The sequence below is a fragment of the Rana temporaria genome, chromosome 1 (assembly GCF_905171775.1).
Source record: "Rana temporaria chromosome 1, aRanTem1.1, whole genome shotgun sequence".
NCBI lineage: Eukaryota > Metazoa > Chordata > Amphibia > Anura > Ranidae > Rana > Rana temporaria.
Genome location: NC_053489.1, coordinates 231908153 through 231934172, shown reverse-complemented (window position 1 = coordinate 231934172; position 26020 = coordinate 231908153). Strand labels below are relative to the sequence as shown.

General features: G+C 42.2%; 1 protein-coding gene across 2 annotated transcripts in view; it reads left to right on the top strand.

Moving 5' to 3' along the window:
- Positions 1-26020, top strand: part of SGSM1 (small G protein signaling modulator 1) — a 270220-nt gene that overhangs the window by 111815 nt on the left and 132385 nt on the right. For both annotated transcript variants that reach the window (XM_040351471.1, XM_040351463.1), the window contains exon 4: positions 22460-22622. In XM_040351471.1, the coding sequence (XP_040207405.1) occupies positions 22460-22622 (163 nt within the window). The remainder of the gene's footprint in view (positions 1-22459; positions 22623-26020) is intronic.

Below are 26020 nucleotides of genomic sequence, written 5' to 3'. Positions count from 1 at the left end.
ACATTTGTTGGATTTGTAAGAAAGGATCAATCGGTCAAAGGAAGGATTAGTCAATTGTTCGAAAGACGAATAGAAGGATCGATGAAAGAATCAATTGTTTGATCGAAGGAAGGATCACACAAAGGGTTGATCGAAGAATTGGTTGGTCGATCAATGGAAGGATCGGACGATTGTAGGAAGAATAGATCGATTAAATGGATTGAAGGAAAGATCGATTGATGGAAGGATAGAAGGAAGGTTCAACCGATCGAAGGAAGAAAGAATCGATGAAAAAAATCGGTCGATTGAGCGCTGGAAGGATCACATTCAGTGTCACTATATAGCAATAATATTTTAAAAAAACTTTGCAGAAGTAAGTATTTAAAAATTTTAGTTAAATATAGTTTTTTTAAATTGGCTGTTTTTTTCAGTGGCCTTTGGCAGCCCTTTTTCTGGTGGGTACCTTTGTGCAAAGGGGTTTCTTCATAAACTTCCCCCCTCTTGACCCACCTCTTTCCCCATGGGTTTTTACTCTGGTGCTCTCGGTTCTTCAGGAACCTTCCTTTTGAAAAACATCAGAGAGATCCCTCTCTTGACACTATCTCAGAAGGTGGCCTTTTTGGTGGCCATTACTTCTGTCAGAAGGCTTTCTGAGTTGGCGGCCTTGTCTTGCAAGTAGGGGTGCAACGGATCAAAAAACTCACGGATCGGATTGATCCTCGGATCAGGAGTCACGGATCGGATAATTTTCGGATCAGCAAAAAAAAAAAAAAATGATGAAAAAAAGTCGGATTCAAGTCTGGGCTCTAGCTGGGCCAATGGCTCTATATGGTAATGTACACCATTGCCCCCCACTCGTCACTGTAATGTCCACCATTGTCCCCAACTCGTCATTATCACCATAACTGTTCCAGTCAACATTGCCCCCACACTAGTAAACAGTAACACTGTAATAATAGCCATTTTTCCCCACTAATAATAGTATAGCCAACATTGCCCCCACACTAGCAGTAACACTGTATAATAGCCATTTTTCTCACTAATATTAGTATAGCCAACATTGCCCCCACACTAGTAAACAGTAACACACTGAAATAATAGCCATTTTCCCCACTATAATATGATGAATCCACTCACTGTTCTTGTACTACTCAGTCTCACTTCACTGTACTCGCATGCAAGCAGACAGTACTGCGCGCTCTTGCAGAAGATCCACCTGCAGAAGGAGGGGTGATGACGTCAGCGCGCACCGCCGCCGGGTGTACCAAGATTGCCGACCGCTCCGGAGCTAGGCCGAAGCCGCGGCCTTTCCTAAGGCGGCGGTGCGCTCCGCGGATCGCAGCCTGTGCCGTTCCGAACAGGTCGGCCCGTTCGGATCGCGGATCGGGCATGATCCGTTGCACCCCTACTTGCAAGTCACCATACTTGATCCTCCATAAGGATAAGGCAGTGGTGCGTCCGCGAACTTCCTTTCTTCCGAAGGTGGTTTCGGCTTTTCACCTGAATGAGGAAGAGTCTGCAGCTTTAACAAAGAGGAGGGGAGGAGCAGCTGAAAGGCAATAGTTACTCAAGGCAGGAGAAGGGAGGAGGTGGGATAGAGATTTTGTTCACACAACGACTAGAAAAAGGACAGGGGGCAAGGGAGAGGGAGATGCAGAGGAGAGAGCAGGATGACAGAGGGACGTAAACTAACCATCATGGATCAGCAGCCATTAAAGTGTGGTCAGATTACAGAGAGGAACAAGCAGGATCAATCAGATATTGTACAATATGGAAAGGGATAAATGACAATACATTGGGGAATCAATGCTGTATATTGGGCCCTAAAGGGACAGGAGCATATATATATATTTTTTTAAGGGTTACAACTACTTTAAATATCTCTAATGCACCAAGCCAGAACTTAAAGAATCCCTGTCTCTTTGAAGTGCACTACTATATTTTAAATCTCTGAAATATTCCTGTCTGTTGTGACAATATACATTTCAGACATTTGCTGTGTTCTTTCATACAGGGGGGCTGAATGAATGTAGCCACCTTTTAGCAGGATGTTAGATGCCACAGCAGCAGCAAAAAAATAAATAAACATTTGAGGAGACTGAGAGCAATAGACTTTTGAATATTGTACATGAACAGATTTTTAGATGTTTTTAAACCACAGGTGTCAAAATGAAAGCTAGAAGCTGGTTGCCATACACAGCTGCTCCAGTCTTCTTAATTTTCCCTCAATGTATTGAAAAGCTTTGAAATTTATTATACAAAATTATATTACACTAACTATTAAACAGGATGCTACATTATTTATTTACTTACTTAATTTATACACACATTTAGACCTCTACCCTTCAAATCCTTATCCTTCTGCGCTCAGACACATCTACATATGTATCTGCTGTTAAAGTAATCACTCCTAACCGCCGAAGGTTTAATTATGTTGATTTTGTATCAATGGCTCTCATTCAAACAGCAGAGTGGAAATGGGGTAGGCTTTGTCAGGAATTTATCAGAGTTATGCAAATAGACAAACAATATTACAGATAACTTCTAAAAAATATGTGGTTACAGAATTTATCAGGAGATAATAACTTCATACAACTGTTGTCAGTATACAGTAAAGTGGTAGTCATGCGTGTGACATATGCTGCAACCACGGGTTAAAGGATCGCCTAGGGGGGCAGCATGGAGAGACTAGGGCTTATCAATTATACAGAAGAGCACTATAGAAATTGTGTTTTTAGGAGGATTAGTGCTCCAAAAAGGATGATTGTGTGTGTGTGTGTATGTGTGTGTATATATTTATATATATATATTATTTGTGTATATATATATATATATATCTCAAACTCCATTTATAGAAATGCAGTCCCAAACCTCCACCATACATCAATGTTGCCTGTTGCCTGCAGACACTCATTGTACTGCTCTCCAGCACTTCGGTGAACAAACTGCCTCCTGCTACAGCCAAATATTTCAGATTTTGAGTCATTAGTCTAGAGCACCTGTTGCCATTTTTCTGCACCTCATGCATAGTTGGGTCGCTTAGCTTTGTTTTCACGTCAGGGGTATAGCTTTTTGGCCGAAGGATGATCACTTCTGGCTAGACTTCTTCGGACAGTAGATGTTGCCTGTTTCTTTGTGTCTCTTCAAAAGAGCTTGAACAGTACATCTTGATACACCAGTCTGCTTTGAAATCTTTTCCTGGGAGAGACTTTGCTGATGCAGTATAACTACCTTGTGTCTTGTTGCTGTTCTCAGTTTTGCAATGGTGTATAATAAAAACAGAAATGGAAGGCGCGCACACCTAGTACATTACCAGAGATAATTTAACCACTTAAGACCCGGACCATTATGCAGGTAAAGGACCTGGCCAGTTTTTACGATTCGGCACTGCGTCGCTTTAACTGGCAAATTTATTTTGGTGGTTTTTGATCACCTCTGCGGTTTTTATTTTTTGCAACAATTTTTGAAAAAAATTCAATATTTTTTACTTTTTGCTATAATAAATATCCCCAAAAAATATATATAAAATTATTTTTTTCCTCAGTTTAAGCCGATATGTATTCTACATATTTTTGGTCAAAAAAATCGCAATAAGCGTTTATTGATTGGTTTGCGCAAAAGTTATAGTGTTTACAAAATAGAGGATAGTTTTATGGCATTTTTATTAATATTTTATTTTTTTACTAGTAATGGCGGCGATCAGCGATTTTTTTTGTGACTGCGACATTATGGCGGACACATCGGACACTTTTGACACATTTTTGGGACCATTGTCATTTTTACAGCGAAAAGTGCTATAAAAATGCACCGATTACTGTGAAAATGACAATGGCAGTGAAGAAGTTAACCACTAGGGGGCGCTAAGGGATTAAGTGTGCCCTAAGGGAGTGATTCTTACTGTAGGGGGCGTGGCTGTAGGCGTGACATCACTCATCGTCGTTCCCTATATCAGGGAACAGATGAGACGATCAGTGTCACTGCAACACAAAAGAACGGGGAAGGTGTGTTTACGCACACCTCTCCCCGTTCTTCAGCTCCTGTGACCGATCGCGGGACACCGGCGGTGATCGGGTCCGCGGGTCCCGCGGTCACGGAGCTTCGGACCCAGTTACGTGCGCGACCCACGGCTGGGGTCTTAAACGCGACGTGCCTGTGCCCAGCCGTGCCATTCTGCCGACGTATATCATCGGTAGGGGGTCCTTTAAAAGTGGTTAAAGATAAGAAATTTTTGTATAAAAGTGGGTACTCACAAAATGCAACTGACGAAAGACCATAAACACAGTGCATGGACATGCAAAAGATTGTTGATAAAAAATTATTAATAAGAAATTGAATAATATATTTATTGTCGCACTAATGTAAAAACTACATAATCCACGTCAAGAACCTATATCCAAAACAAAAAACTGCATCATAAGTACACAAATAAATAATGATGGTTTATTCAAATCCATGATAAATTGCACATGAGTTTATATTTAGTCAGATGAATACAGGTGTAGAAACAAATAAGCAAAAAAGGATGCAGGATTGATAAGTGGGTCAATCCATGTCTCACCCCTCCATGCCTGAAGTAGCTGTGGGGGGAGGGGGGAAAGATTAGGGCACACAGAGGTGTCCAAAACCTGCACACTGGAATCACCCAACCGGAAGCTTCAAAAATGCCAGGAATGGGGGGAAAACCCCAACAGACGCCAGCGGGATCATCCCCACTGCATTGCGCCGATCAGTGAACACCCAATGTCACTTGGGCACCTTACCAGACCCCAGGAAACCAGCGCAATGCCAGAGGGAATCCACTTCCTGGAAACACAGGAAGACGCCTTATGAAAACAAGTGACGTCATTTCCGGGCGAAAGCAGTGTAAAGGTGTCCCCATGGACACGAATGAGCAAAGATAGATGGAGGGAAAACAAAAAAAAAAAAAATGACAATAAAAAATTATATTATAAAAATTTTACAAAACTAGACCACACAAAAATATAAATAATAAATATATGAAAATACATTTTTATTCTGAATTTTTTTATTGCAATGAATTTTGCACAATAATAATGATTCCCCAATGTGTAGCAATTAATGAAAAGCGCTGAGCCCTGGAGTACGTGAAAGCCAAACCTCGAATAAAATCTATAAAAATGTGTTGCTATAGAAATTGGTAATTTAATAGCAACTAGTCGTTAAGAACAATGGTAGATTCAAGTAATTTTTTATAATAATAATATATAAATATGGAAATTGAAATAAAGATAAAAATGTACGCAAATACTTGGATGAAAAAGAAAAAAAACAAAGGGCCAAATCCACAAAGACCCGGCGTAACGGCGAAATTCTAATTTAAGTTACACTGCCTTAAAATTTCTACCTAAGTGCCCGATCCACAAAGCACTTACCTAGAAATTTCTGGCCGTGTAACTTAAATTCCGCCGGCGCTCCTCATTTCATGGGGGCGATTCCCATTTAAATGAGGCGCACTCCCGCGCCGGCCGTACTGCGCATGCTCGTGACGTCATTTTCCCGACGTGCATAGCGCGAAATTACGTTACGCCGGGCTTTGTGGATTGCGACGGGTCAATAAAGTTGCGTCGAAAAAAAAAAAAGATACAGCGCGAAAAAAAAAAAATCAAATTCGAAAAAAAAAACGCGTCGCTAGACAGAAGGGTCTGCTTTTACATGGTGTACTAACTTTACACCATGTAAAAGCAGCCCTAATTTTGTGTATGCAACTTAATACTTACGGAGAAAAAACGAAGCAGAAAAGCTTCGTGGATCTCCGTAAGTGCTAATTTGCATACCCGAGGCGGCATTTCGACACGAAATGCCCCCAGCGGCGGATGCGGTACTGCATCCTAAGATCCGGCAGTTTAATTCAATTACACATGCCGGATCTTCTCCCTAACTATGGAAAACTGATTCTGTGGATCAGTTCCATAGTTGGGACCAGGGATACGATGGAGTAACAGCAGTTACTCCGTCGTATCTCTTTTGAGGATTTGGCCCAAAGACCACCCTTTTATCTGACATCTGTTACTCCTCACCTTGAAAGACTGGGAGTGACTGTGTTTTTTGCCATGGTGTACGACCTGTGACATTAAGGCCCCTTTCACATTGAGGAGTTTTTCAGGCGGTACAGCGCTAAAAATAGCGCTGCTATGCCGCCTGAAAAACTCCTTCACTGCAGACTCAATGTGAAAGCCCGAGGGCTTTCACACTGAGGCGATGCGCTGGTGGGAGACAAAAAAATCTCCTGTCAGCGGCATCTTTGGAGCGGTGAGAGGAGCGTATACTGCACCTTCACAGCTCCTTCCCATTGAAAACAATGGGAAACCGCGGTCTATAGAGGCGCATTGCGGGCGTTATTAACCCTTTATTGGCCGCTAGCGGGGGTTAATACCGCGCGCTAGCGGCCGATTCCCGCGGCAATCTCGGTGGTATAGCGCCGCTATTTTTAGCGGCGATATACCGCCACCGCGGCTACAGGTCCAATTAGAAAGGGGTCTAAGTCCTCTGAACTCACCCGATTTCACTTCCACATGTTAGTCCCGATTTCAGACGCGATTTTAGAGACATCTGTGCAGGTTGTCAATGTAAATCGCAGCCCGAAATCGGAAAAAGTAGTACAGAAATCACACAGATTCAGACGGTGCCATTGACGGCAATTGCCGCCAATTTGACACGCGATTTGACATGTCAAAACGCTTCAGTGTGAACCAGGGCTTAAGGGTCTTCCACAACTTTATCTTAATAGCAGGCTTTTGGTTGTTCCTCGCCCAGTTTTAATCCTTCACAACTGTTTCTGTTTCAGTGAATGACTATGTTTCAGCCTACATAGGAAATTGATAATCATCCGCACCTGCTTGGTATATTTAGTTAATCATACATCTGATTCTAATCCTACCAGATCCCTTAATTTGTGCAAGTGTGTATAAAGTGTGCAAGTGTAAGAATTGATGCTAGTTTAAAGCCAAAGGGCAGTCGCACCAAATATAGATTTTTTTTTTGTATTTCTTTAGAGTGGTAACTAGAACAAAAAAAGATCAGTAGTACAATCAGTACACAAATGTGAGCACATTGGTATAGTACTCCTATTAATAATAAAAGAGTACAGCAGCAAATGGTTCTAGTCAGGAACCTAAGAAACAAAGAAGATAGAGAATTGTATTTATTTTTTAAGTCCGGGGGAGTAAGTGTATAGAAAGATCAATAAAACTTAGCTAGGTGAGTGTAAAAAAACAGGGTTGCTCAATCATATATTATTAAACCCTCAGGCATCAGTTATTTCAGTGGAGTAGTACTTCCAGCCTGACCATACAACCTTGAATTTATCCTGCTGATTTTTAACTTTGTGTACCTATTGTTCACTTCATGTTTCCAATCAACATGCAACACCGTGGATACCCCCGCCCATTCTGGGCAAAATCATCTCCCCTAGCGCCAAAGTCAAAAGTCTCGGGGTCATCTTCGACTCCGACATGACAATGGACGCACAAATAGGGTCGGTAGTCAGCGGTTCTCACCATCTGCTGCGCCTATTACGCAGACTGACTCGGACTCCCAAAGTACCAAATCGCTCGTCTGCAAGTCGTTCAAAATACGGCCACCAGACTAGTGACTGGGAAAAAAAACCTCAATCTCACCTTCACTAAGAACCCTTCACTGGTTGCCAGTAAAAGACCGAATTGATTTTAAAGCACTCTGTCTAACCCATAGATGTATCCATGGGAATGCTCCCCATTATCTATGCGAAAAAATAAAAGCCCATAATCCCATTCGCATTCTGCGATCCACCAATCAAAATCTTCTTCAGATACCGAAAGCCAACTACAAGTCCAAAGGAGATAGAAGATTCGCGGTCCAAGGTCCCAGACTATGGAACGCTTTACCAACCAGCGTTCGGTTGGAGGAGAACCACTTAGCCTTCAGGAAAAAGATCAAAACTCATCTCTTTTGATATCAAAAGAGACAGGTACATCAAGCGCCCAGAGGCGATTAAGTTTGCATGTGTCGCGCTATATACGTTTCTCATTCATTCAACTATCAAGGGGCAAGCAGCTTCTTTCAAAAAACGTGGATTTAATGATTTCGCTGTGTTTAGCAGATGGGGAGTGAAACTTTTTGTGTATGATTTAATGGATGAAGATGTCATGGAACAGGGATTGAAGGGGGGGGTACTGGTTATCAGTCTAATGCCCCATACACACAAGCGGAATTTCTGCCAGCAAAAGTCTGATGTGAGCTTTTCATCGGAAATTCAGACCGTGTGTATGCCCCATCAGACTTTTGCTGGCTGAATTTTCGCCAGAAAAAGTTTGAGAGCAGGTTCTCAATTCTTCCGACGGAAAACATTTCTTCTGTATGGAATTCCGAAGGGCAAAAAACATGCATGCTCGGAAACAATTTAAGGCATGCTCGGAAGCATTGAACTTCTTTTTCTCGTCTCGTCATAGTGTTGTACGTCACCGCGTTCTTAACACTCGAAAGTTCAAAAAACATTTCTGTGACCGAGTGTATGCAAGCCAAGCTTGAGCGGAATTCTGTGTTCGGGGACCGCCCTGTCATCCGCCAGCTCAGCAGGGATCAACGTATCGATCCCTGCTGAGTAAACGGAGCATACAGAGGCGGATCATTACTGATCCGCCCCGTGTGAAAGGGGCCTAAAAAGAAGAACCAGCGAGAAGCAGTGTCCTTCAAGCTCTACATTTGATGCTAGTCCTTCACACTGTATATACACAGTACTGTGCAAATGTTTTATGCAGGTATGAAGAAATACTGTAAGGTAAAATTGTTTTCAAAAATATATATCTTAATTGTTTATGCTGATTCCAGATGTTGGGAGGGGCTGCAACCACCTAAGATTCAAGCCTTTTTGGAGGCAATTGCCCAGAGGATTAAAAAAACAACCCTTATGCCCTGTACACACAAGCGGAATTTCCGTCGGAAAGAGTTGAATGTTATAGCTATTTTGCCAATGTTTTAAATATATATATATATTTTTTTTAAATATAGAATATCAATTTCCTGCAATCCCTTAACATTAATGGGTGAATTGTGTTAACGCCAGTGAGTCTCAGAAAAGTATGCAGGCTTTTGCTATATAAATGCTAATTAACTTGCCCAGCTATTTTGAAAAAGCTACTTAACCACCTCTGCTCTCGAAGGTTTTAACCATTAAATTAACTATTTAGTACTGTGCTACATTTAACTGGCAATTGCTCCGTCATGCAATACTGTACCCAAATGAGATTTTTATAATTTTTTACACAAATGGATTTTTCTTTTAGTGGTATTTGATCACCATATTTTTTTATTTTTTGCAATCTAAAGACCGAACATTTTTTGAACAGAATCAAATTTCTTTAAAAATGTGGACCAAAATGTATTCTACTACATCTCTTTGGTAAAAATAAATAAATAATCCCAATAAGTGTATATGGATTGGCTTGTGAAGAGCAAATGGGTCCGCAGGATGGAAGATACTGAGCAGCAGTTCCCTGACCAAATGTGAACTCTATATTTAACATCACAGAAGCATCCATCAATAAATACAACTGACTGAAGTCCCTAACTTAAAGCTAAGTTAAACAGTAACTGTGTATATTATTTTTATAAGGGTTAAGGGGTGATTGCTTGTGTATGCATTTGTATGGCTAGATTCACTGGTTTCCTTTGTGTCTTTTAACCAGTTCAGTTTTCCTATACCATTTTCATTTTTAATACAGTAAAAAATACCCTTTTTTAGGCCTTATTCACACGGTCAAGGAGCATACAGCGTACAAAGGAATGTGATTTCTGTGCTCAGAAGTCACAGGGGTTTGCGTACAGCCACGAGCTGTCTGTACAAATCAGTCAGCCTGTCATTGATTTGTACAGGCTGTTGCCCGCAGTTATACGCAAACACTTGTGACTCTGAGACAAAAATTACTCTCTTTTGTATGCGCTTTGCCCTTCTGTGGCTATGTGATTGAGGCCTTACACTATATTTTGTTTAAATGCCTATACTACCTGAGACAAATATTTGGCCAAATATAATCAAGCAGCCTTTTTTAGATCTACCAACCCATTTCAGCATCACTTTTCAGATTCTGTTGTTTAGTTGGTTACTGAACGTCTAAAAATCTTTGCTAAATCTAATGCATAAGGTGTAGTATTTATGGCTCACTTTAGACACCACTCCGGCCACAGTTTTTCTGCCCATGAAAAAGCTACTTTAGTCTCAGAAAACCAAGTCCTGACATCAGTCAGTTCTAAATAGTTGTATGGTAGTTCTGGGCTTGATGGTTTTTCTATACCATTTGCCCACAAGGGCCCTAGAGAGGAACGTTCTTGCTGCACAAGACACGTTGCCTCTTTTCATGGTTAATGAAGTCTGGATGGGACTCGGTTTTCGTTGATGTAATGGATCACTCACTTATTCTTGGCGGCAGGCAGGTACTTTTTTACCTCTACAGTGGATTTTGATTATGGGATGCAAGTCTTCTCGGCTTTGGAGGGGTACTGGGCAATTATGCTGGTGTAGCAGTATTGGTTAACAGCAGAGGCAAAGCTTCTGATCATTATTTTTGAACTTCAAGCAATTGCCTTATTTTGCTGGGCGGTGATACTTATCTGCCACCTGGTCCTTTTCCAGTCAGACATCACATTTGCATTAATCATCGTAAAGTATTTGAGTGTATTATCAAAGTGTCTTATGAACCATACCTCTCAAAAAGAAGCTCTCTGAAGACATATGATCAAGAGTAGTTGATCTGCATAAGGCTGGAAAGGGATACAAATCAATCTTAAAGTATTTCCATCAGCCGGGAGTTAGACAAATTGTCTGTAAATGTAGACAGTTTATTACTGTGGCTACTCTTCCTAGAAGTGTGCATCCAGCTAAGATGACTCCCAAGGCACAACGCAGAATCCTCAATGAGGTCAAGAGGAACACACAAGTAAAAGGTAAAGGCTTGAAGACATCACTAAAACTGGTAAACATCCATGTTCATGAATATACTATACATAAGTCTTTGGCCAGGAAAGGTTCATGGCAGAACATCAGGGAGAAAGCCCACTGCTCTACTGTGCCTCTCTAAGTGGTCTCTGAGACTGCAGGGCTGCCCGGTCAGGATTCAGTCAAACAAAGCCATGGCTGTGGCGTATGTCAATCATCAAGGGGGCACATGGAGCTTGGCTGCAGAGGCGGAAGTTGCTCACATCCTCCGGTGGGCCGACAGAACCGGAGCGTTATTTTCGGCCGTTTACATTCCGGGCGTAAAGAACTGGCAGGCGGTATACCTATGTCGCCCGCACACCCGGATGTGTTTCAGAGTCTGTGTCTGAAATGGGGCACTCCAGACGTGGATCTTCTGGCGTCCCGACTCAATCGGAAGGTGTCACGGTTTGTGGCTAGGTCAAAGGACCCATGGGCGGATGCGTCAGATGCGTTGGTGGCACCGTGGGGTCACTATCGCCTAATCTACGCCTTCCCTCCTCTGAAGCTTCTTCCTCGTCTGCTGTGCAGAGTGGAAGCCGAGGGGATACCAACAATCCTAATTGCTCCGGATTGGCCTTGCCATCCCTGGTACGCAGATCTGGTGGCAGATGTTCCGTGGCGCCTGCCAATACGAGAGGATCTTCTGTCGCAGGGTCCTATCTTTCATCCTGCTTTACAGTCGTTGGCTTTAACGGCGTGGCTATTGGAAGCCAGGTGCTGAGGGACCGAGGCCTGTCGGATTCGGTACTCTCTACCATGCTGCAGGTGCGAAGGCTGACATTTCTATGTGTGAGGAGATGGATTGGCACCCCCGTACATACGTGATGTCCCGGATTCGCCTTAAGTACGATTTAGGGGCAGATTTTGGCCTTGGCTGTTTCCTTTCGGCGACCCTTGGCGGCACACTCTCTGGTGCGTACGTTTGTGCAGGGGGTTCGACATGTGGCCCCCCCCCGTGCGTCCTCCACTGCCTCCATGGGATTTGAATTTAGTTCTTGCGGTACTTCAAAAGTCTCCGTTTGAGGACGGGAAAAATCCCTTTACTGACTGTTTCCCAGAAAGTGTTTTTTCTGGTGGCAATTACATCGGTCAGACGGGTTTCTGAACTGGCCATTGTTCTTCCATCCTTATGTCCTCGGCCGGCGAACCCAATGGAGGCCACGTTGCATTCCTTGAACGTGGTTCGAGCCCTACGGGTGTACTTGTCTGCTACGGCTCCGTTTCGGAGGTCGGATTCACTGTTCGTGTCGGTTGACTGGTCCTAAGAAGGGTCTGGCTGTCTCGTCGGCCACCATTTCTGGGTGGATCAGACAGGTCGTGCTTAAGGCCTATGCCCTAAAGGGGCGGGCGCCCCTCTTCCCGGTTACGGCGCATTCGACCAGGGCAATTGGTGCCTCTTGGGCTTTCCGCCATCAAGCGTCTATTTTACAGGTGTGTAAGGCGGCGACATGGTCTTCAGTCCACTCCTTCTCAAAGTTTTGCAAGGTGGACATGAGTGCATCTTCGGATGCCTCCTTTGGCCACAAGGTTTTGCAGGCGGCTGTTTGAGGTTGAAGTTCCTCCGTTGAGGAACTCTGGTTTGTTTGGGGTGAAGCTGGTTTGCTGTGTTTTCCCACCCCTCGATATTTGACACTGCTTGGGGACGTCCCTAAGGTCAATTGCTGCTCACCGTAAAAAATACATTTCTCTGAGTTCTTGGAGGGACACAGCACCCACCCCTCCTTTGTTTGTACTGCTTGTTTACGAACTGGAGCTGCAGAGCAGAGTGTGAGGGATGTACCCGGGGGAACCTCCCCCTGGGAGGTACTGTGCTGTGTGGAGTGTTTAACACTTAACATGCTGTTTTTTCTGCCTAGTCAATCTCCTAAAAGGGAGGATAATACCCTAACGTCAATTGCTGCTGTGTCCGTCCATGAACTCAGAGAAATGGATTTTACAGTGAGTACTTAACTTTTTTTTTGTTTTTTGTTTTACTACTTTCAGCAGAGTAGTTCAGTGTCACCATAGTAACAGTGTACTATTATCAGGGAGTGGTGAAGGATTCTTTTTTTTTTTTAAAGTTTGATTGCTGTTACAATAATGACCATTGTAACAGCAATGTTTTGTACTTTCATAAATGGGTTACATTCAGAACAGCTGTGATTACTAGGGACCTGTGATTGGCTACAGCTAATCACATAGAACAGGGTGCTGCAATTGGCCGAGGTACCATGCGATAGCTGTGGGCCAATTACAGCATAGGAAACACACCTGTTCTGAATAAATTCATTCATAACAGCTTTTTTGACATTGTGATCGCAAAGCGATCACATGATCACAGGGCCATGGGTACCGGGATCCAAAATCTGCTGTGTTCTGTGGACACAGAGGTCACAGGAGGGGCACCCTGCACTTCCCTAACCCAGGACATACTGGATGACGTACATGTACGTGATCGTAGAAATGTCAAAAGAAACCCTGTGTATGCAGCTGTCACAGTCCAACGAGCATTGTTTGTCAACAGTAACATCAAAAGTGTTTTGTATGATCAACCAATCTGCTTCCTCTACATTCTAGTGAATGAGGAGTAGGTAAAATATGATAAGATTTGAATGCTAGGAATGTGAGAATGATGGATGGATGATCTTGCCACAAAGACACATATGTGCATATGTAGGATGGACGTAAAGTAAATGCTAGATGTGGGCTTGTCTATGTCCTTGCTATAGGAACAGAAGAACATGGTATTCTGAAAGGAACTCTTAAGGCTTCCGTTGTTCTATTAATTTGCATATACTCTGTTGAACTTTTCATTTGTTGCTGGGATTCAATAAAAGCTACATTCTCTGAAAAGGAACTAAGGTTGTCTGGAATTTTGGAATTTGGTGGAAGAATGTTGCACTTTCTGTTTGATAATAATAATCATGTATTATTGTTGACAGCTCCCCCCCTCTTGAGATAGTTATTGCAATTGTTGTTTGAGGCATTTTATTGTCCTTTATACAGCTTGCTACAAATGAGTGATTTGGACAAGGGAGGAGTCAGGTTTTTGTGCCTGGTGTCCATACCTCCTGTAGGTGGCAATATAACCCATGATCATGACTATGAAATAATGTGATTCCTAGTTTACTCAGAGAAAGTGGTCTTACACAAAGTAGAAAAATGCCAGTATTGCAATGTGTATTTAGCTGCTTGATTGGAGTTCGGCTTCAAATGTATTAGGATCAATGACTTGTTTATTCTAGTGGTTTCCAATAATTTTGCACATATAGCTCTTTGCCCTATCAAATAGAGAAAATGTCTAAAATGAGCCTGGGTACATTATTGGGGAAATTGCTGCTTACATGTGTTTGATTTATAAAAAAATATAATTTTGTATTTAGTAGATCATTAATTAGCATGTACATTTGAATTCAGGATGGTGTTATAACATCATAATGGAAAAACCTTTTATTGGTTGAAAATATATTCAGAACCATGCACCACTGTTTGCACCTTAAGAGGTTAACAGTTGTAAGCCAGGTACAAAAATAAAACCATGCCTAATCCCCCATCCGATGTTATAGTGATTCCTACTGGAAAACACTGCAAATGAAAACATTTCCATGCCTTGTTAAACAGTACAGCATCTGCACAGCTAATCCTGTTTGCTGATGGGATTTGCTGAAGCACTGGAAATATTAGAGGAGGCAGGAAACAAACCAAGCAATTAAATGCATGAGATGTGATAATGAGAGGTATGAGCTGCTTTTTACTCTTAGCATGCACAAATGTACCACATGACCTTGGATGTAAAAGCAATTATTCTATCCTGAAGTGTTGCAAGTAAAACACTGGCAGGTGCTTTTTATAATATCAAATTTATATTTTGGAAGTTAAATTGTGTGTGTGTGTATGTGTGTACTGTTTATTTGTTGGCAGTTGCTTTTTTGTCTAGGCCACGTTGTCATCCATTCCCCTTTCACACGGGCGCCTCCTCTAAGCGTAATCCACTTGCTCAGTGGGGGATCTCTGCGCTGATCCCTGCTGAGCAGGCAAATGACAGGTCCGTGTCCGGACACGGTCCTGCTCTCCTCTATGGGGCAATCGGATGGAAACGAACTGCCTGTCCATTTCCATTTGATGCCATCTGATCCCCCAGACGGATGGGTAAAAGGACCACAATCCATCTGTTTCTGGTGGACAGGATCGGATGGCGGCGGGTGTCAGTGGACATCTGCCGCACCATGGCAGAGACTGGGGGGTCCGACCTGCCTGAAAAACCAACACCATGAAAGAATGGTGTCAGCCTGGACTCTGATTAGGGACCAGCAACATGGACAGGTAAGGCAGGTTTACCCTGTGCTGGACAGATACAGTAGCTTCACTATCTACAGGTTTCCAAAATAGTATTTGTTCTATAATAAGGCTATAAGAAAACCAGGAATTGTATTTGAAATGTATTCTCTTTTCAAGACTGGAGGTAACATTCCACCATTCAGAGTTGTGTCTCAGTTGGAGGACTTGGATGTTACAACACACCACTAGTCCCGACTGCCAAGAGCCCTTATTAGGTACTCGGGCACTTCTTACTTCCCTGCTGCCTCAGACATTGCAACAGGGCTGCCTACACCTCGGTTGCTGCGTACTATTTCACAGAAGCACTTGACCCCACCTTGCTGAGTGACTACCCCATAGGGAGATATCCTCACTGGTGGCAATGGTGTAAACCAGACGCAAGGGCACCACAGCCAAAGTTCAGGCGGACATTCACTCTGTTTGCCAAACAATAAAAACATTCAGAGTGAGTACACTTCCCTTACATCGGAGCAGGACTATTTTAACACCAGTGGGCCGGATTCAGAAAAGAGATACGACGGCGTATCTCCTGATACACCGTCGTATCTCTGAGTGCGGTCGGTCGTATCTATGCGCCTGATTCAGAGAATCAGTTACGCATAGATATCCCTTAAGATCTGACAGGTGTAAGTGTCTTACACCGTCGTATCTTAGGCTGCATTTTCTGGCTGGCCGCTAAGTGGCGCTTCCGTTTGTTTACGCGAGGAATATGCAAATGACTATTTACGCCGATTCAGAAACGAACGACCGCCCGGCGTTTTTTTTTTACGTCGTTTGCGTTCGGCTTTTTTCGGCGTAAAGTTACCCCTGCTATATGAGGTGTATGTGCGGTGTATCCTATGTTAAGTATGGCCGTCGTTCCCGCGTCAAATTTTGAAAATTTTACGTCGTTTGCGTAAGTTGTTCGTGAATACGGCTGTACGTCATTTACGTTCACGTAGATTCCAATACATCCTTGCAACGTAATTTGGAGCAATGCACACTGGGATATTTTACGGACGGGCGCCTGTGCCGTTAAAAAAAACGTAAAAAACGCGGGGTCAAGTCAAATTTAAATAAAACACGCCCCCAACATCCGCATTTGAATTACGCGGCCTTACGCCTCAACACATACGTTACGCCGCCGTAAATAAGGGGGCAAGTTCTTTCTAAATACAGAACTTGCTCCCAAAGTTACAGCGGCGTAACGTATCTGAGATACGTTACGCTGCGCATAAAGATAAGGCGTTCGTATCTGAATCCGGCCCCGTGTCTGCATCCAATTCTAGCCCGATCTCAGGCACGCAGCAAGCAGCCTACCTGACCAAGTTATATTTTTCTGCAACCATATCAGACTTTTTGGACAACAAAGGGCTTTAATACAGCCTTTATTGTCCAGAACAAAAAAAAGCTTGTTCTCCACCCCTGCTGTTTCTGACTGTAGGAAAGTGAAAGGCCTCCTGTAGAGGACACAGACATCGAGGGCAATGAGGAAGACCCAGAGGCAGTTGTTTAAGGAGGCTGCAGAAGATTTTTCACCCCCAGCCTCACATTCACCTGATGTAATGTCTTCACGCAATATGCTTGCCAATGTAGATATGCTCACTTCTGCATTGCTCAAAAGTTTATGCTTTGTTGCACTAGATGCTCCTCCATCCCACTATGCCCCCTTTGGTACTAAGATACCTGCTAAGTTTAAAAAAGACTTTCCCCGTTCATGAACAAATAGAATGGGCAAAAAAGATTGGTCCAAGCAGCAGGCAGAAATGTGTTCCATAAACAGGCTAGGGTTAGTACACGCAGAAGGTAGAGGCAAAATAGCACTGGTGTGGTGGTGATCAGGAACACTGTTGCTGGCTGCACTGGTCTGGTGACAGTGGGATTTGTGTATCGGTGATCAGGAACACTATTGTTGGCTTACACTGGCCTGGTGACACTGGAGACTAGTGTAGCAGCAATCAGACTGCTGGGTTACACTGGTGTGGTGACACTTCAACTGGTGTGACAGTGATAAGGAACACTGTTGCTGGCATAATGTGGCTTAAGCAGCCACCTTAAGACGCCAGGTTGGGGGGGCAGTAAGATCAGATTTTCCTGAACCACTTGCTGAAAGAGGAGAGGGGAAAGGAGAAGAGGAGAAGAGAGGATCTGTTGTTAAGCAAAGTGTTTGTCAATATCCAATGTTGTACTAAAATTCCCAAGCAAAGCTGTACCTGTAGGGGCTTTTAAAGTGTTGCAGGCACACATAATATTAAGATTTGACATGTTATCATAGTCGTCAGCAATGGTGTTATGAATGACAGCTATTGTTTACTTATTTTCATTTGATTGCAGTGATTAGTCACCGCAATCACATGGCACCAGGGCCAAATACAGTGGACCAGTATCCTGAATGGTAATCCGCTGTGTCCACAGATGTGTCCACAGATTATGCTTCTGCATGGCCCCAAGGCAGCGCACAAGTGCCAGGAGTGGGAGGATGCATCCCTGCAGAATGACGCACCCTTGCAGAAGTAGTTAATAGGTTATTGTTATAACTGAAAGATGGGAGCACCACAAGCCAGCCAGTTTGACCCCAATCTCATGCTGTTTGTGTTGTTTTTCAATTGTCCATTACAAATATTGATTTGCAAGCCCTGATAAAGGGGAAGCAGTGAGCCTCTGAGATGTGTTGGATTTTTTATTATAGGTTGTAAAAAATTTAATTCTTACTGGACTGGATCAAGCTGTTGTAGTACTCTCATCTTTCAAATGTTCTACAGACTCCATCATGGTACCTTTAGGATACCCTGGTTGAGAGCTGCCTCCAAAACCTAAAATTTGACTTGAATTTTTGTCCACTCTGGGATCCAGTGATGCACCAGCACAAACATACCACAGTATTTTTATTAAGCAGATTAATTAGTTAGTGTTGAAGTAGACTTTTACTCCCCTTTCACTAAAAATCGCAGTAACATTCTGCTCTACGTGCTATGAAATCATCTTACATTTATTAGTTAAAATGTTTTGCTTTTGCTTTAAATGACTGTTTTGCCACTTCCTAGTTGAGCAATGCACAGGTAATTTTACCCTCGTCACAGATGCATTCTGGAAAGTTCCTGCACGTGTTTCAGGCATTAGACCCAGATTTCTAGGCAGAGTTTCAGGAAGTAAATGGAGATGGATCCTTTTGCCATGACTAAAAAAAGGTGACTGTGAGAAGAATTAGAAGGAAAGGAAGGTATCCAAACAATAATAAAAAAAAATATATATATTTTTGCAGATTGCCATTACTAAACAATTCTTAAGGTATCTATCTCTGTTTTAATTTTTATCATAAGGGTAAAGTTCTTCTTAAGTCAATAGAATTAATTTTTTTTTTTTTGTCGTCCGTGATTTACAGCCATTGGCCCAGATTCAAGAAGCTATTGCGCCCGCGCAACCATAGGTTGCGCGGCGCAATAGCTGTTTTGCTCCCGCGTAGCGAATGCCCCTGATTCAGGAACATCGCTACGTGGACTGCAGCCTAGGATATGACAGACATAAGCCTCCTTATGCCTTCATATCTCAAGCTGCATTCTTGCGTTGGCCGCTAGGGGGCGCGGCCATTGTGATCGGCGTATAGTATGCAAATTGCATACTACCACCAATTCACAAAAGTTGCGCGGGCCCTGCGCACGCAAGGTACGGAGTTTCCGTACGGCGACTTTAGCGTAAGGCTGCTCCTTCTCATAGTAGGGGCAGCCAATGCTAAAGTATAGCCGCCCTTCCCGCTCGTGAAATTTAAATTTCACGTCATTTACGTAAGTGATTCGTGAATGGCGCTGGACGCCATTCACGTTCACTTAGAAGCAAATGACGTCCTTGCGACGTCATCTGCCGCAATGCACGTCGGGAAAGTTTCCCGACGGAGCATGCGCTGTTCGCTCGGCGCGGGAGCGCGCCTAATTTAAATGATTCCCGCCCCACATTAGGCGCCCTTACGCAGGGCTAATTAGCATAGCGCCCTGCGCAATTTACGGAGCTACTGCTCCGTGAATCGCGGGCAAATCCAAATATTTGCGTGGGCACAGAGCAAAATCTTTGCCCTTTGCCCATGCAAATATTGCGCGGATCTACCTGAATCTGGGCCATTGAACGTAGAGCACAGTACTGGAAAATGTTTATTATCCAGAAATTTGAAATGTACACTCTTTTTTATTCTCCATACAGCACTGGCAATACAGTATGTGTCAAAAAAACCTAGGGATAGCTTGGGCCCCTGTACTCAGAATAAAGAGAAAACAAGTTCTTTCAAGTATTTAGAATAGTTTTATTTATACAAAATGTTGCACACTAAAATTGTAATTGGATTTTTTTTTACAAATTAGCCCATTTCTCTGCTTATTATATATGTGTTTTGAAAATAGTAAAAATATAATTTTATTAGGAAAGCTAGTTATTTAGACAATTTCCTGGTTTTAGAGGTTTTTATCGCATTGATTGGCTTGTTTGATTGGCAACTCATTTTCAGAAGGAAGTCAGTCAGTAATGATATCCCCCTCATTTTATTTTAAAGCCAGGTTTCCTTTATTGGCACTGTACAAAAGAAATAAGACACCTGTACTTGGAAGAGCACATGTGTATGCATTGTTGAGAGGTTATCGGTGTGCTTGGAAAGATATATTGAAGAGGCTGATTATAAGTGGCAGTACTGAATATGTTTTTAGCTTTGATTAAATAGATTAGCCTGGCTGTAATTGACACTGGTTGTAAAGTGGAGAAGTGAGACACTAAAGCATTGGATTATGGTTTTGAAAAACCAGAAACAAAGATTTTTTTCTATATGGACAGTAAAACTATCATAGCTGTATAGAGGACTTAAACAACAAAAATGTGAAATAGTTGGAGATTTCTTTTTTAGGCACACAGACGTGAGGATTTTTTTTATTTATCTAATTTCCAGTGTTTGCATAGCCTCAATATCATGTGGTATTAATCCTTAAACTAAACTCCAAAGCTTTTTTTTTTTTTTCTTAAGTAGAGCAAAACATTTGTCAGGTTCTGTATGCTGTCTGTCCACATTCAGCTCAATTCATGCTATGTAATACACCCATCACCTAAACAGCAAATCAAAGGAAACCACCACCAAAGGGAAAAAGACATAAATGAAAACCTACAATATGTTGAAAAATGAGGAGTGCCACATAATTGGAAAAGGCTTCCAAAAGTATTTCACCATAAAACGACAAAGGTCACAAGCCAACGTGTTTTGCAGGGGCTATGACATACCCTCTTTTATCAGGGCTTAAACTACTGGCAGAAATAAAATGACAGATTTAAAAGGTTACAAATATAGGAGTAATTTAATATTGGTAATACAGGGAGTCCCTGAGTTACGAACATCCGACTTGCGAACGACTCCTACTTACAAACAGGAGGCTGCATGGTCACTTTTCGACGGCGGGCACATTGGACGGAATTTTTTTTCGACGGCGGGCACATTCGATGGGATCTTGTCAACGGCGGGCACATTCGGCAAAACCTTTTCGGCGGCGGGCACATTCGACTGAACCTTTTCGACGGCGGGCACATCGGAAAACAAAGTATCTGCCGTTCTGCACATGCTATTCCGACTTATGAACATATTCGACTTAAAACCAAACCTACAGTCCCTAACACGTTCGTAACTCGGGGACTGCCTGTAATAATTTGCTTTCCAGCGCTTTTTTCCCCACCAAATTTAGTACTTACAGTAGATCTAATATTTCTTACCATAAATGAAACTTAGGTTTTCAGACACCCTAGAACTCTAAATTGTCAACTCTTGGCCTTTGAGAAGCATGGGGTACTAAAGGTTAACTCTATCTATAGCAGCATTTCAGTTCCTTTTCTAACTTGTTGCAGCAAATGCTTAAAGTGACACTAAGGCCGCGTACACACGGTCGTTCCAAACTGATGAGAATGGTCCGATGGGCCATTTCCATCGGTTCACCACTGAAGTGGCCTGATGGTCTGATGTGCGTACACACCATCGTTCCAAAAACCGATCGGGTCAGAACGCGGTGACATAAAACACACGGCGTGCTGAATAAAACGAAGTTCAATGCTTCCAAGCATGCGTCGACTTGATTCTGAGCATGCGTGGGTTTTGAACCAATGCTTTCTGTACTAACCATCGGTTTGGACCGATCGGGCAGCGGTCCATCGGTTCGATTTTAAAGCATGTTTTGAAATTTTGGACCGATGGGCCGTACACACGGATTTGACCGATTAAACTGGACTTAAGGCCGTTTTCATCGCTTTGGACCGATCGTGTGTACGCGGCCTAAGCGATCTATGCAAAAACAAAAGCCCAGTCCTCCACAATGTCCTAAAGCCACAGACGTTTTTAACTTTTCAAATTTCTATGCGCTGAGTTGGTGTACAATTCCCACATACAGTGATGCCATGGAAAGCAAATATAGCCACCCTCCATCATTATTATTATAAATACATTCTTATGCAAGTGCTTTCAAACTGAGCCATTTGAAGGAACACCGATTAATTACAATTATTGTACCAAACTTCATATTGTTTTTGGACATCGCCTATGCCTTTTGAAGGAACACAGATTACTTGGTTATGTTAGAGGACTTTATATATATATACAGTTTTAGTTTCACTTTAATGCTTGATTTGCTTCTGTGGTAAAAAGCCTCTCAATGATTCTTAATTTTTCAGCCTTCATTCAACCAAACACTTGCGTCTTTCCCATGCTATATATCGCAAACAGTGATAAAGATTTATCAATGATTCATAACAAAGCTATTTGCTGTGATTCATTGCATTACTTCCCTTTCTCCTAAGGTGTGGGTGTCAGCATCTGCTTAAGGTATAGCAATACATTTTTAGAAAACCGTCTGTGTGTTTATAAAGGAACTCAGCATATGGTTATACATGTTTAAACATAAGCAGAATTTTGTTTAATTGCACATTTCCTTTGCTTAATATAAAATGAAGCTGCAGATACAGAGAACACAAAATGCTTCAAAGCATGAACAGTAATGACAAAACACATGTGTATGGAAAATGCATAGACGCTTGGGCACAAACAATATTTTATTCTGCTTCTTAGAATTGAATGTGCTGTATATTACTGAAAAACATGCTATTCCTTTCTCACAGCAGCTAAGGTATGTATACTGCATGGATTATATTCTCTGCCTTGGAATTTAATGCATGATATTTAGACATGCGTTTGCTTTCTTGCAGCTGCAGTTGAAGCATGTGTACTGCATGGATTGAAGCGTAGGGCTGCTGGCTTCCTACGCAGCAATAAAATTGCAGCTTTATTTATGAAAGTGGGGAAGACCTTTCCACTTGCAGAAGAACTTAGCAGAAAGGTGCAGGAGCTGGAACAGCTACTAGAAAGCAAGTAAGTAATTTATTAACTAAAAATGTTCTAGTATGTCAATACAAAGATCATTATAAATTTGTATATTATTAGCTAAACAGCTAAATACACAGAATATAGGTATGTGTTTGTGTGTGGCACTGGGGCAAAGCTAAGAGCGGGTTAATTTGGGTGTGCAGACATTTCCCCTATAATCTTGCCTATTAACCTCTTCAGCCTCAGAAGGTTTTACCCCCTTCGTGTCCAGACCATTTTTTTGCGATACTGCACTACATTGATTTAACTGACAATTGCGCGGTCGTGCAACGCTGTACCCAAATCAAATTAATGTGCCTTTTTTCCCCACAAATAGAGCTTTCTTTTGGTGGTATTTGAGCACTTCTGCATTTATTTATTTTTATTTTTTTTGCGCTATAAACAAAAAAAGACTGACCATTTTGAAAACATATATATTTTTTACTTTCTGCTATAAAAACATGTCCAATAAAAAAATCTGATTTCTTCATGAATTTAGACCTATGCTGTATATATTCTGTTACATATTAAAAATCGCAATAAGCAAATATTGATTGGTTTTCGCAAAAGTTATAGCGTCTACAAACTATGGGATATTTTTCTTTCTTTTTTTTTTACTAGTAATTGGCGGCAATTGGCGACTTATAGAAGGGACTGTGATATTGCAACGGATAAATCGGACACCTAACTGACACTTTTGACACTTTTTGGGGACCAGTGACATTATAGTGATCAGTGCTAAAAAATATGCACGGTTACTGTACTAACAGGGAAGGAGTTAACATCAGGGGCGATCAAAGGATTAAATGTGTTCCCTGGGACTGCTTTCTAACTGGGGGTAAGGGGGGGTAGTGCTTTGACTGCGGGAAGACAGAGATTTGTGTTCTTGCTTAGCAGAAACACAAGATCTCCATCTTCCCCTCTCACAGAACAGCAATCTGCCTTATTTACGTAGGCAGACCGCTGTTCTGCCTCTCTCTGGAACGATCACGGGAGGAGGACTGCCGGATGCCACGCGTGCGCGCCCCAGACCCGGAACTAGAAATCATGTACAGGTACGTGATTTCACCCAGGAAGACTGCCCTGACAATTTGGTTGTAGCTTGCATTCCAGTGAATAGTTGTGACACTGGGCTGCCAATTGGATTGCATGTCTTGGACACACTCTCCTAGTTGGTTAGCCATATGTTGCTGTGTTTAAAAGACCGTGTGCTGCACTGAAAACTACATGTTTTGTTTGAACTTACACTGAAGACACTTGCCCACTCCACTAAGCCAGATTGGCTCATTTTTGTAGTCTCTCAATATAATTTCCTTTGCAATGAGATAAGGGAACAGCTCACAGTGTTACATGTGTTTTCCCCATTTTGCTATGAATCATGAACCGTTGTACAGATTAAGCAAAGAGACCAAATAAGTGAATGAACAACTGGTGGTACCTTAGACTTTTAGGTGTAAGATTCCATTTACACTATACAACTTTTGTTGTCTGATTTCCTTTAGATTTACCAAAACCATGTAGTGCAAGGGCCTGCCTAATTGCATACAAATTGAAACTCTTATGCTTTGACCTCTTATATGGTTTTGGTAAATCTACAGAAAATTGTATAGTCTGTATCCAGCTTTAGTGTTACGGTTGTGTCATGCTTATGTGCTAGGGGGTCATCTTGGGCTAAAACCCAGAAATTGGAAATTGGGTTGCAAGTAAAACTGTTTTATTTGCCTGGAGTGTACCTGAAAATAAACTATTTCTGTACGTCCTGCATGACCTATCAAAATAACTGCCCCAATGCCCCATTTTTAGAGTTTGCTGGTACCCTTTCCAATTGTAGCAGTGCAGTTAGATTGTGTTGCATTAGAGTTGATGGGCTCCAAAGTTAAAGCATTTGTTACCCCAACACTTCATATTCCTGATATGTGCCTACTGTATCCCACATTTGTATAAGAAAGTGTTGTTCTCTTTGTATTGCTTCCTTTATGGGAAATCCCTGGTGTTCCTGCTAGTCCCCTTGCTTTCCTATTCAAATTTGACCACACTAAGCAGGAGGACACAGTGTGGTAAGTTCTCTAGCTGTGCTGGGAACTCTGTGTACTCACATCCAATGATCAGACTTGATACAACCCCGCTGCACAGCCATTCACTGGCACACTCGGTGTGCTGCTGCTTCTCCTTCCCCCAGCTCTTATGCAGCTGAGAACAGAGGGAATGTGATCACTTATAAAAAAGGGTAAAAGGGTATTTATAATGTTTTTTTTTTTATATCTATACAAAATGTTTTGCTCTTCGTTTCTATTTTTAACTGAATGGGTTGGTTTACAAGGTGTTGTTTACAATCACTTTAAATAAGAAGTCCAGCCTGAGCTTGTTAGGCTTGGTTTCTCCTATGGATCAAAGGAATGAAATTCGCCCGCTCTCTGCTGACGTCAGCAGTATCAGTCCACTAATAGCCTCTCGGCGACCTGCTGAGAGGCTGAGACGGCTGCTCCCCGCCCCCCAACAGCTCAAAGGAATAGATGCAGCATCAGTCCAATGCTGCATTCACCAAGGTAAGTATAAATCTGAAATAACCCCAAAACCCATACTTCTCTTTTAATGCATCTAGGATACATCAGTTCATTTTAGCGGTTCTTGATTATGTCACAAGATATGGTCTCTGCGGAGAAGTACCTGATCCAATGTTATCACACAGGAGTTGTTTTCAGATCACTGGGCTCGAACAGGGGAAAAGGTGATTGTAAAGTGTCAGGGGCAGGGCTAAGAGGGGGTTAATTTGGGAGGTCAGATGCTCTCCTTATAGCCCTGCCTTTTAAACATGTGATCTCAGAGGGACAGGGATGATAGTGGTGTGCAAAAAGAAGAGAACTGCTTGTAGCCTGGATGGCTGATGGACTTGCATGTCTTGGACTCTCTGGTCCAAGACATGGACTCTCTGGTCCAAGACATGGTCGGTGAGCCCAATGTGCTATGCATTTAACCCGTGCTGAAGTAAAGCACCTAGCCTGCAGTTTTTAAAGACTGTATCAAGCATTGAAAAGATGCTGTTACATATTTTGTTTGTACTTACATTGAAGACAAAGCTGGCTTACGTATATGTATGTAATTAATTTAAAATCTCAGCTATTTAATCTACTTTAAGACTGCTATTTACTAGTTTTCCTCTACTACAGTTAGTGGAGGTGCCTTTTTTTAGCTTCCCTGGAGCTGCCTCTTCTTTTAAAAGTCTGAACTTTTCTGTACCAGGAATGCAGGGCTTACCAAGCCAAACTCATGTTCTTACACTGAATACATTTAAAAAAAATTACATTCAATGATATACCAATGGATGCAGAGTTGCATTAATATGTAATATTTTTCTTCAGTTCAGCATTTGCCAAACTTAAACTGCTTATGGTTGTATTAGTGAT